Source organism: Agelaius tricolor, unplaced genomic scaffold, assembly GCF_023055355.1.
Source record: "Agelaius tricolor isolate 1412-34295 unplaced genomic scaffold, bAgeTri1.0.p SCAF_1, whole genome shotgun sequence".
NCBI lineage: Eukaryota > Metazoa > Chordata > Aves > Passeriformes > Icteridae > Agelaius > Agelaius tricolor.
The window spans coordinates 100,106,578-100,119,104 of NW_027269261.1; the positions used below are offsets into that span (position 1 = coordinate 100,106,578).

At 34.9% G+C, this 12,527-nt stretch overlaps 1 protein-coding gene across 1 annotated transcript in view; it reads left to right on the forward strand.

Annotated features, from left to right (window-relative positions):
* EYS (eyes shut homolog) overlaps positions 1 to 12,527 on the forward strand; it is a 791,734-nt gene that overhangs the window by 575,486 nt on the left and 203,721 nt on the right. The window contains exon 36 of the mRNA XM_071445583.1: positions 207 to 319. Within this exon, the coding sequence (XP_071301684.1) occupies positions 207 to 319 (113 nt within the window). The remainder of the gene's footprint in view (positions 1 to 206; positions 320 to 12,527) is intronic.

The window sequence follows — 12,527 nt, forward strand, 5'->3', positions numbered from 1 at the left end:
GATTCCCATTTTTAGTAGGTCCTTAGGCATCTTTGAAACATGATTAAGGGTACTAGAAATCTTTTAAGCAGGGAAGTAATACACTTACAAATTTCAAATCTTCCCTGTTTACCATTCCCCATGACTTGTATTCCTTCATAGAAAAATAAACACCTTGATCATAATGCCAATAAGCAAAAGAACTGTATGCATTTTTTCCTTTGTAGGTTTCTGGACCTGTCTACAATTTCACTGGCTGTATAAAAGTCGTAGAAATCAATAACGTTGGACCTTTCAGCTTCTCTAATGCTGTGGGAAGAAGTAATGTTGACAATTGCAGGTAAACTGCCCTCTATGCCTTTTCAAATCCTAAGGAATTGTTTGTGCTGATTTTGCTTTCTTCCTTACACAGGGTGACCATTTTAGATGATTTCAACAATGGTTACAGAAAAAAAAAAAAAGGACAAAAATCCCTAGAGAGACAGATACCTTGCTTTCTTTTATGCTTTTAAAGCGTTTTCTTAATGGAAGATTTTTTTTTTTCTTAAACTTGACAGCTTATTTGGAGTGAGTTGTCACACCCTGAATGCTGAAACAGTGTACTAAGAAAGATGATCTGCAGGAAAATACAGGACTGGGAAGTGGGGAGATATGGTGGTTGTGTCTTACTTGTGACTTTGAGATTTCCATTAATCTTGTCACAAATATGGATGAGCTAGTGCCACATTTACTCTACAAGAGATTGTGAAAAATGCTGGAATGCATTGTTTCTGAATACATTTAAAAACCTCAGTTGATTTCAGTTTTGCATATTTACATTGCTGTTGGTCATGCATTGATTGAAATAAAAGCTATACAGGGGCAGTGGTGTACATTAGGATTCTGTTCTGGAGTATGATAGTTTTGAAGATGGCAAAGTGGAAAGCAACAGAAAACAGAGGTGAATTGCATTTGTAGATAATGAAGTCTTTCGGGAGAGAATATCATTTCAGTCATAGGATGTGCATGTCCTAGATTCCTGGAGGATATTATATATGGCTTTTAACATATGACTTTTTTCCCTGCAATTTATAGAATAGGTCAACTAATGTTCATGTGCTTGTTTAAACACTATCCTCAAAAGCTGGTGTTAACCCACTAGATCATTAGTTAAAGATCCGTGAGATCTGAACCCTGCACTCACCTCCACCACTAACCCCTTAATGAGCACACATCCCACTCAAAGTTACAAAAGTACAACAGTAAACCCACTGTCTAATGAATTATCTGCCCCAAGTCCCAGGCATCTAAACTTTTGCCAGTAAAACTTACTCTGAACACAAAATTCAATTTGTTATCCTCGCAGAGACTTGCCACCATTTTTATTTACAACAGAAGCTGAGTGTCATCTTCTTGTCCAAGCTTGATGAAGAAATAAATCTTCACACCCTTCAAGTTCCCCACAGCATTTTGTTTGGAATATGTTCTCTAAGTACATTTAGCAAATGGTCGTGGGTCTAAATCCTGCACAAAAAATAAAACACTGGCCACTGTTGTGATAAACCCCCGAATAACAAAGAGACAATGTCTCCTCTCTTGTCTTTCTGTACAGTGTTTCATCAGAAATTTTCGTAGTCAGAACTATGGTGTCCTTCCAAATGAGGGCATGTACTATTGTATGTGACAATATGCCTCTGTGCAAAACAGAAATTCATAAGGTTGAAAGCAAGCGAGGATGCTATTTCATGTCTTTCATTCAGGTATTAACTTTTAAGAATCATGGTGAAAAAAATATCATAAACCATCTCTGCTGTCTCCTCTGGTTACTAGATTAGGAATTTTTTCTCTATTTTGCATATGCATTAGAGCTTTGATGTCCTAAATCATAGGCAAGAGGTGGTTCTGTTTTTTAAACTACTAGGTAAAAACAGGATAACTTAAAAATCAGGACTTTTACTGTCTTTTCTACTTTCTTTCATTCTCTTTAAAAATACTCTCATTGATACAAGTGCTTACACCCTTGAGCTTTTTGACACTATTCTTTTTTACAGTTTTTCCTACTGAACACTTTATATAACCATTCTATTAAATGTCAATAGCCTTCAACAACCAAAAAAAAAAGAAATGAGAACAGCTTTGTCCAGTCTGTGTACATAACATGGACATGGATATAGACCTGAAAGAGGTGGCTTGTAAAAAAATAGCTTTGTTCCTTTTAAATTTTTTTATTATAGAATGCTGTGTTATCTGTTATATTATAATCTATAGAACTATGTACCAAGATTTATTGAATTTTGTATTGATTCTGATACTCCCCTTCATAGTTAATTAGCATACAAATATGGCTTATATTGTATAATACAGACATTAAAGATTGTTTTATTTGAATCAGAACTCAGAGATTACAGTCTAGGACTCTTTCTTGCAAATACTTATTGTGCATATGTTACTGATTAGGTGAGTAAAATGACATTACTTTGTATAGATGAACTGTGGATATTATCTTGTACATAAAAGGTTGTTGAAAGAATGATGAGCCTTCTCAATGCTCTAAGCAACATGTTCCTTTTACCTCCCTGCTTCTGCAGAAGGCTGCAGATGAGTCCAACAGTGTCCAGCCCCATGCAGTCCACACAGACCTGGCACCATTCTGGTCCAAATCACAGTTATTCCTGTCTGGGAAAAGCTGAATTTCAACAATGGAAATTATTGTACTTAGTCTGCTGAAATTCAGATTAATTTCAACATATAATTGAAATTTTTCTGAATTTTCCTTGGTGGGGAGGGAAAGCCATAGAAATGGACTACTTGGAAGCCTGGCAGACATTTTCTTTACTCATTCCTGCCCTGTGACACACAAATTTCATAGCTGCTCACACCTGGCAGCTAACATCATGGTTTGCTTTTCACTTTGGGTATAACCCACACTCATCTTGACATCATCAGCCTTTAAATGTAGTCTGCTTCCCTAAAAGCACCTATGAAGCTCAGCGGTCATTCCCCTTTTGCAAGACATGCTTCTGGGGAAGATGGATTTGTTTTAAAAAGCAAGGAGAAAGTGATTGAAGGAAGTTGTTTAAATAGGGCAATAATGGATTATATACTTTGCAAATATGAGTAGCAGTGACTACTAAATTACGTGGTTTAACTTATATTTTATTTTCAGAATTTGCATGGTTCTGCAGATGCAGTATTGCTACAGTTGGAGCTGCCTAACAGCAGCAGAGAACTCTGCAGTGTGTCAGACAAAGCAATCCAATTTCTTATGCAAGAACATCCCCGTACTAGTCACTCAGAGGCACTATTTCTGTTCTTACTGTGGTAGTTTTTCTTTAATTGACCTTCTACTTATCATCACCTATTTGTAGATTTATAATACTTTTGAATGCCCTACTTTTACATATTTAGCATGCTCTAGTGGCATTCAGTTGTCCTGCTGGGTTTTGTCCTTGTTGGTGCTCCAGCTGCATGGATTACTTCATTATTGTGGTCATGCTGACACTTCTTAAAATGTATGGGTTTGTGAGTAAATTTTAAGCTCATGATTTTTTCATAGGATTGAAATTTACTCAAATGTGTTTTGCCATTTTCTAACTGGATCTATTTTTATTTTAAAATACCAAAAGGATGATCTAATACATGCAAGGAATATAAAGAGCTTTCAAAAATGGATTTTAGAGATAGTTCATATACCTTCTCAAAACTATTGAAATCACTACATCAAGACAAGACAGAACCTTTCACAGGAAAAAAATTGCCCCATAACATTAGTTTCATTGCCATATATATCTGACTATCTACAGTCTAAAATGCTATATTTATGGCAAGAATATTATTTATTCTTTTAAAATTCTTATATTTTAATGTGAACGTCGTATACCACAAGGGAGAGAGGATTATTTAACTTGGTAGAACTAAATTGGAAATGAGGGCATCATGGAAATTACCTTTTATGTCATTTTGGAAATAGGTGTTAAATTTTGCTTAAATTCAAGAAGATTATTGATACAGGCAGCACCAGGCAATTGGATATGATTAAAAACCAAATACTTGCAATAATCCTTATCATTCTGGAAAATGCAAGATTTCTGTGCATGCTCAGAAGCACTGAGATTTCAGATACGTGGCTTTAACCCAGTTAATCTGGCCCAGATCCTTCTGCTATTTATGTGCATCATTTTTTAAGCATTGTGTTTATAAGTGCACTATTACATGATACCACAGGGACAGAGAGCAGGTAGGAGGGATGCACTGCCCTGAGGGCTCATCAGAACTTTCTGCCATTCAGTGTAACCAAGGTGAAACCGAAATGGCAGAATAATGGTGTAGGCAGGAGGAGTTTGTCTGTCTGAGAGCAGACTGGCAGCCATGAAGTACTCTGAGCTATGCAGCTTTGGTTTTCAAGAGAGGCTATACTGGAATTGTATCAATTAGTAAAGGTAATCCTCCGATCGGTAGTTTCCTAGAATTATGCTAGACTATATAGTTATGTAAATCTTGTCAAAATTTATGTTATGATTCTCTTTAAATTATACCTGTCTCAGAGTTATGAATATATAGATAATTTTGAAAAAGATTATAGAACAACCAATAGTAGTAGTAAAGGGACAATTGAAAAGAAAGCATCTCTGATAACATTTTTTTAAGAAATGAAATCTCTGGTTTTTTTCTTCTTCTGAAGGAAGATACTTGTGATGTCTTAATGCAATATAAGGCTTCTTCAAGTGTTTCAGAAAATGTTACTGGAATAGATTTGCAGGATAAATGACTATCACTTCCAGACAGAGTTCAGATGACAGATATAAATGAAGCTTTGAGTCCCAGTATTAAAAGCTGGTGTTTACTGCAGTTCATTTCTGTTTTAGTGTCTGGGAACTATGACTGCTATATATTGCTGTAAGTGTTTACTGTAACAGTTTACTGCATCTACTAAATTCAAAGGCTCCAAACACACACACAGAAAATATATACATATACATATACATATACATATATACCTGTACCTATCCAAGCCCTGTTTTTTATTTAGAAAAAAAAGAATCTTACCTATGAAACAGAAAAATATTGTTTACTGCTTTCCTAAGAGAATTCTTACTGATGGATGCAAATGTACAGTAGTGAATTGGACTCTCAGAGAGGAGCTAATAAGCTAAGTTCTTCATTACTGCCCATTGGACAGAACTGTGGTAGATTTTTTTAAATATTTTGCTTTCTTATTCATTTATCTTAATATGTGTTTCCAGGCTGAAGCTGAGCTTTATTTCAGCAAAAACTCTGATTGTTATTGCATTTTTGAAAGAGGCTCTTGAAAGTGCATTACCCAAGGTCCATTCTATCAAGAGGACTCATGGGTTTCCTGATATATGGCAATTTTCTCAGGAGCTATGCAATACACTTTGGAGAGCTCTACATGTTTTCAGTAAGACCTCCGTTCCACTTTCCCTTCACTCATGCACTTTCCAACAAGCTCCAAATCCCTTTCCTCAGGTGTGACTACTCCCTTTTCCATTCTGTAGTTTTCTGTGGTATTTTAGAGAAATCCCCACAGACCACGACACCTTTGTGAAGTCTGTCTCCTGTGCAATTTCTCAGCATTTTTTCCACTGTGGAACTTCCTGTTTTTCGGTATATTATAAAACATCACAACTCAGAGCATCTGACACCAGGCATCTGAAGGTGTTTGACTTCTGTCTTTGGAAAGAACTGCATACTTTAAAAAGGGGAAAGTTCATCTGCTGAAAGTTATTTTTCAGTCAGTTGTGAAAGTCCTACTGTTACCTGTTACCATTCCACTTTCCAAGGAAAGTGTTTATGCTGGTACAGCCTGTATGTTAGAGCACATCCTAAGAGTCCATAGAAGACTCAAGTCAGCTTGAAGAGTTTCTTCATATGAATCCACCTGAACTGAAAAATTTAATGTCAATCAAACATACAAGCTAGCTCAAAATCAAAAGAGAAATCATAGAGTTTCAAGCTTAAGGTCTTCTGTCCACTTACATCTTAGGTTATTAATAAATGCAAGATCCTATAAAAGGCATTGAGCTTCTGTTATATGTGAGAGACAACCAGATAAATACTTACATCCCAGCATCTCACTTACATTACCTGAGTTTTTATCTTCTCCTCAAGAGTTTAAAGTTATGTGCTTAATTCTGAAACACCAAAAAAAAAAAAAAGGGCCAAGGAAGAATATGCAGTGCCCATCAACATTACAAAAGAAAATTATTAAATGAAGAATACTGACACTACTTAGTTTTATTTATTCAAGAGGTTTTATGAGTTTTCTCTGGTTAACATGGAGATTGGACTAAATGTTTCTGAAATACAGAACTGAAGTTAAAGCTTCAGAAATATTCATTTGTATTCACCACATGCATGATGCTTGATATTACGTTAATAACATTTCTGCACAATTCTAACATGGAGAATGATAACAAGAATTTGATCTTTTTTATGCATTTATTTTGTTACGTTTTCCCTCTCTCATCTATTGCTTTTGCTCTCTGGTAACTTTTCTATGTTTGCCTCTTACTCCTTTTCCAGGGCCTGGGTTGCTTTCATCTCTTTACTTGATTTGCCCTTCTTGATTTCCTTCATCTTTTGCATTTGTTTGCAATATTTTCTTTTCCTTTGTGAGTTTTGCTGCTCTGTACAATTTCCTTTCTGCTCTCTGCACATATATGAATTCTATTCTTCTGTTACCTTTTCTTCTTCTTCTGGCATTCCTGTTTAGATAATGACTTTTATTGTGACAGACTTTGGTGTTACAAAAAAAAGAAAACAAAAAAAAGGAAGAAAAAAGAAGTGATATATGTAATCTTTGCTACTGTTATAAATACTCAAAATCACTGTAAAATGTTATAGAAACCCTTTATCTCAATCTTTTGAAGTGTTCTGTGAAAATTGTTTATGATGGATATTAGATAAATCCATGTGTCAAATGTATGGAGGTGAGATAATGTGTGTTCATAAACATCACATTTCTCTGCTTGTTTCTGGAAAAGATTGTCAGTCATCAGCATACCACAAAATTACTATTAATGTTCTTTAGGAAAGCTCTCTATTTTTAGATTAATAATAGTACTTGATGATGGCTATCTTGACCTTAATTATCCCTCTGTAGCTTTATGCATCAAGAGAAAATTGTTTCTTAATTTCGTCAACAGAATTCAGTGGCAGTTACTGTCCATTAGTGTGTGTCTGTAATGACCAGTAATAATGAGATTGTGATTTCTGCTGGAATTGCCAGGTACTTGCATGGAAACAAATAAGACAATTATTAAAGGATACCATACATTTTTTCCTTTCACTTTTATCAAGGAGGCATTTGCAAGTATATATGTCAATGTATGCATACAATGCCTGAGACAGTGTGTTACTAAAAATTAATAATATCTCAGCTAAATATTTTGGAAAACACTCTGACACAGCTGTGAAAAAGGAAATATTTTTGTTAACAAGACTCACAGTTGTTTTTTTTAATGAAATTGTCTTTCTGCTACTGCTCATGTGTACTTCATTATTTTATAAGGTATTGATTTAATGTCCTAAAAAAAAGGCTCCACTGATGGAGTGCTTTTGCACTCCAGTCACACCTTTGAATCTATTTTTGTTCATTTATATAATAATTAATGTCTCCAGTTATAGGTGATTCTTACTCTAGACTACCAAATTTACTAATGGAATTTATAAAGCTTCCTTCACCTCAAATGCGAAACCATTGCATATAAACTGGTGCCTTCATGAGAAATCACACATTGACAGAAACACAGGATGGGTGAGGCTGAGAGGGACCACAGTGGATCACTTTTAGCAGAACACTCATAGCATAGAACCAAATTTGTTCACAGTACTGCATCCAGCTCTGGGCTGCTCAACACAAGAACAGCATGGACCCATTTGAGCACATCCAGAGGAGGCCACTACATTGATCAGAGAGCTGGATCACTTCTCCTATGCAGACAGGTTGAGAGAGTTGGGAGTGTTTAGCCTGGAGAAGGAAGGCCTTGGGAAGACCTAATTGGAGCCTCCAGTACTTGAATGGTCCTTTCAAGAAGGCTGGGGAGGGACTTTTTATTAGGGCATGTAGAGATAAGAAGGACTGGCTTTAAACTGAAGATTTAAATTAAGTATTGGAAAAAAATTCTTTTCTGTGAGTGGTGAGGCACTAGAACTGGTTGCCCAGAGAAGCTGTGGATGCCCCATCTCTGGAACTTTTCAAGGCCAGGTTTAATCAGACTTTGTGCTGCCTGGTCTAGTGGGAGGGTCTGGCCAATGGCAGTGGAGAGCTGGAACTAACTGGTCCTTAAGATACCCTCCAACCCAAATCCTTCTATGACTCCAATTCTAACTATTTTAGGATGGAAAAATATGAGTTATAGACTTCTGTTACAGCGAGAGTCTTTGTCTGCTATGGCCTGTTTACATTGAGTAGTAGATCCAAAGCCCTACCAAGTGTGCTTGGTGTATAAAGTTGTTGTATCCGTCTGAAGCACATTCCCAGATCATGGAAGTGAGAGAGATGGCCAGTCAGATGTCTGTTCACTGGGTCATCACAAGTTCTTACATAGGAAGTAAGAGAGTTGAGGATGTGACAGAGCTCAGTGGACTAGCATGGGGAAATTCTGGGAGGCATTGCAGTCCAAAGGACAGCACAGTGAATGGATCCTCCATACCTGGAGCTTCCTCACTGTCAGGACTGATCAGAATTAGAAGGCTGCTGAGATAGTTTAAAAGCCTTATGGCAATCTTTCAGCCTTTCTTACCTGTGGATTATGTGGTTATTTAATGGTAGGAGAGGTGTAGATACCAGCTGTCTATTTTTAGCTGCAGTAAAGGAGAATGTTTTTACATCAAGGATCATAGTTCCAGAAACACTACAAATTGATACAACATTTGGGTTGTTCTAGGTTATCAAGAGTGTTCATTTCCTTTTGCCAAATTTTTTTAAATATCTATACTTCCCTGGAAATTCTGTCATCCAAAAAAGCACTCTGCTTGAACATGATTAGCTTTTGAAATATAAAAGCATAGAAAAGCACAGGAAAATATATTTTAAAGATTTATGATCTTTAAATATATTTTTATATATTTTTTCATTAATTAATGTAACTTTTTCATTTTAGTTTTCAGCACAGCTTCCCCCTAAAACAAAATAATATCATTAATGTGAAAATAGAAGGTATTTCCAAGAATTAAAACAAGGACTTTAATTCTTGGTTGAGAACAGGTTGAGAACATACCAGCTTTCCCATAAAACTTGTGCAGATTCACAGAAGCTAAATATAAAGCCATTTTTCAAAGTTCTTAAAATTTTGCTACATGTTTTTCACAGTATTAATAATAGCATGCATCATAGCCATTGAAATAATCTTTGAAAACTTTATCTAATTCTTAAGAAAAGTTATGTTAGTGGCAGAACACATAAAGTGGTAGGGTTCAGTAGCTTCCTGAAATAATTACTTGGGCTTCTAGCCAGGCAGGTATGTGAATAATAAAATCATTTTCTTCTACTTTCTTTGAATAGAAAAAAAATGTGTTCTGTCCATTTAAAACTTGGTTTTAAAGATGGGTGCAGGTATAGTTTGACAAAATTTGGATTTAAGAATATTCCCCTATATATCTAGTCTTGCATCTATTATAAGCAGTGGTTAAGAAAGGCTAAGAATATAAGATGATGAATTGTCTAAAAACAATCAAATGGAAAAAGAAATTATCTTGCATGCTTTCTCTATTGAATTACAGTCACAATTCACTTTAGTGCTAGCATTTGCTGTCATTCCAATTACAGAAACCTGGAAATGGAGGAATGTTTTGTTATATACTCAGAAATAATTAAACTTTGGAGCAGGTTTCCATGACTTCCGAGTTATGTGCAGAAAGTGCCTCATAATGGAGCTGCAGTTGCTCCTGGTATTATACCAGGCTGCATTGTGAAGAGAGGCATATTAGAGAGAATCAGTGAGAATGAAAGTCACACTGAAAGAAATAATTTGCCTACTGCAAACTTGAATTGGTATAATACTTTCTCTTTGACTTTTAAATTTTGTACAGAAGTAATAAGAAATCTTCAGAGTTACTTTCAACTGCTAACAGCTAGAATGACGAGAGAAAAGTTTGGAAGTTCAGTTTTAATTCTGTCTGGCAGCATTCTGCTGGTATCCATTCTACATCCTTCACTGTGCTGGTGAATAGAACATGGACTCTGTGACTTATAAAGTATTTGTGGCTTTGGAAAAATCTCATTTAACAAAGCTAAAAGTGAAACAATCATCATTAAATATAACCTTGTGTGAATTTGTAGAAAATAAAATCCATCACAAATAATATTCCTCTATTTTGTGTATTTTCCATAATTAAAAAGACTGAACTTCTCTTTGGCAGAGCACTTTTTATAACAATGGATTATTTCAAGGCAAAAAATTATCAAGAATCAAAATTTTTAAAACAGGTTTTTTTTTAAAGATGTCTCTTATATTCTATAAATCACAATTTTATATATTGTTTATATATATTGTTGTTATATATATATTTATATATTGTTATATAAGTTAATATGCAATTAACTTAATAAAAGGTATTTAAAATAAAGCTCATCTAAAATTGCTCAAACATTGCAGATTTAGTTGAAAAGCCTGAAAAAAGGCAATATAAGTAACTTTTTTGAAAGTAATTTTGTACAAAGCTTCATATCTGAATTACTTTAAGCAGGCCAAACTGCAAAGGGAGAGCGATGTCCTGAAGAGTTACTTTTAGTTAATTAGACAAGCAACTCAATGTAAGCTTCTGGATCAAAATGATAAATGTGATTTCTGTGTGTGTGAGCAAGAAAGGAGGAAAACAATTTCCTCTCTGTGTACACTATTGATTGTGATATTGGTTGTACTGTATTTCATTGTGTCCTGATGTGCAATGCAGCAGAACCTAGAAACCATAAAAGATGAAAGATATAATTCAAAAACCCTCAAATAAATTGGTGATATTTTTTAATAAAAAGGGACGCAGAAAGATACTTGAGTAAATCAGTGTGTCAGATTTTTGCTGAAGGATGACTGTGTGGATTATGGTGTATACAATGGTATCATCCTTCTTTAATGAAGAGAAGCACAGGATGCACAGTAGGTTTCTTTAGCTCTGCAGAGACCAGCATGTTAGAGCCAATGGCTGAAATTTGTAACTGAAGGTCTGTATTGATAATAACCCCCCAAAATAGCTGTGGATATAAATGATGATAATTGGTGCAAACTACCAATTGAAGTGGTGGCTTCTTCCTGTTGCTTTGTTAAGATTATAATTCATGTCTTTCTAGAAAGTGTTCTCTAAGCACCCATACCTTACTACAGTTGAAAATGCAGGAAATGCTAAGACCTGAGAAGAACAGAAGAGATTGAACTCTAATGTAATTTGCATTTAAAAAAAAGTGATTATGTGCAGAAAGGAAATAAAGAATGAATAAGCAGTAAAGAATAAATGCAAAACACATGATGAGACATGGCTGCATATCTGATATGTGTTGCTGAGTCATAAATTGTCTTACATTCATATTATCAAGAAATCTCTGCATCTTAGATGCCCCCACTCCTAGGTTCTATAACATAAAATATTAAATAAGTTGAAGTAATATGTAATTATTTCTTTACAAATATAATTATTTCTTATTGCAATAAATTCTTACCTAAGTGACTTGGTGAATCAGGTAGTATATGTATTGGCTGATTAATATATGAGGAAGTTATTGCCTACAGTGAATAAATAGGTTTCTCTGAGGAGATACTAAGCAAAATTTTATTTTCTGTGCAGGACAGGGATTGTTTGTTTAAGGTTGTAATATTAAGTAATGCAAGACTAGAAAGATATATCATCCTTCAAAGGACCTTGGTTGTAAAGTTAAGAAAACATTCTTATCTCCACAACCACTGGATTGCAGCAGAAAAACAAATATATTAACCAGTAAAAGAAACGTGAATTTCCCTCCAAAACTCATATAAATATTTTACAATTGCCTAATTTCTCAAGACCTAAATTGATTATAAATAGTTTATGTATTTTTTTCTGAATCTGTAACCTGCACGACTGTTTAATCATGTCCTGACTCTTGCTCTGCAGTGCTGTAGATAAGCAGTGCATCAGTGCCCCCTGCAGCCATGAAGTGCTAGCAGAACAGTTAAAAAACCCCCAACGCTATTGATGGCTGTTCAAATACCTATTCGGAAAAAGAACAGCTTTAAATCCTGTTGTATCCTTTCCTTTTTTTCTCGTTCCTTCTTTAAAAGTGAAATTGCAGCTCTTGGCTAAAGAAGAAATTCTTCAGAAATGTAGCCTAAAACTCAAGACAGACCTTGATATATTTGTGAGAAGGAAAAGTCCCTTTTTTTACGTTAAATACACTCGTGTATGAAAAGCAGAAATCAGAAGCATAAGAAATTGAGAATATATGTGTAAACTTTAAAATGAATAGTTATAAAAAAGAAAGAAACTCTGACTCTCAGAAGGCCAAGCTCTGTGATGTGTAGAATGTACAGAGAATAGAGAAATGCTGCTTCATCTGTGCTAAACTGTAGGTATTTTTA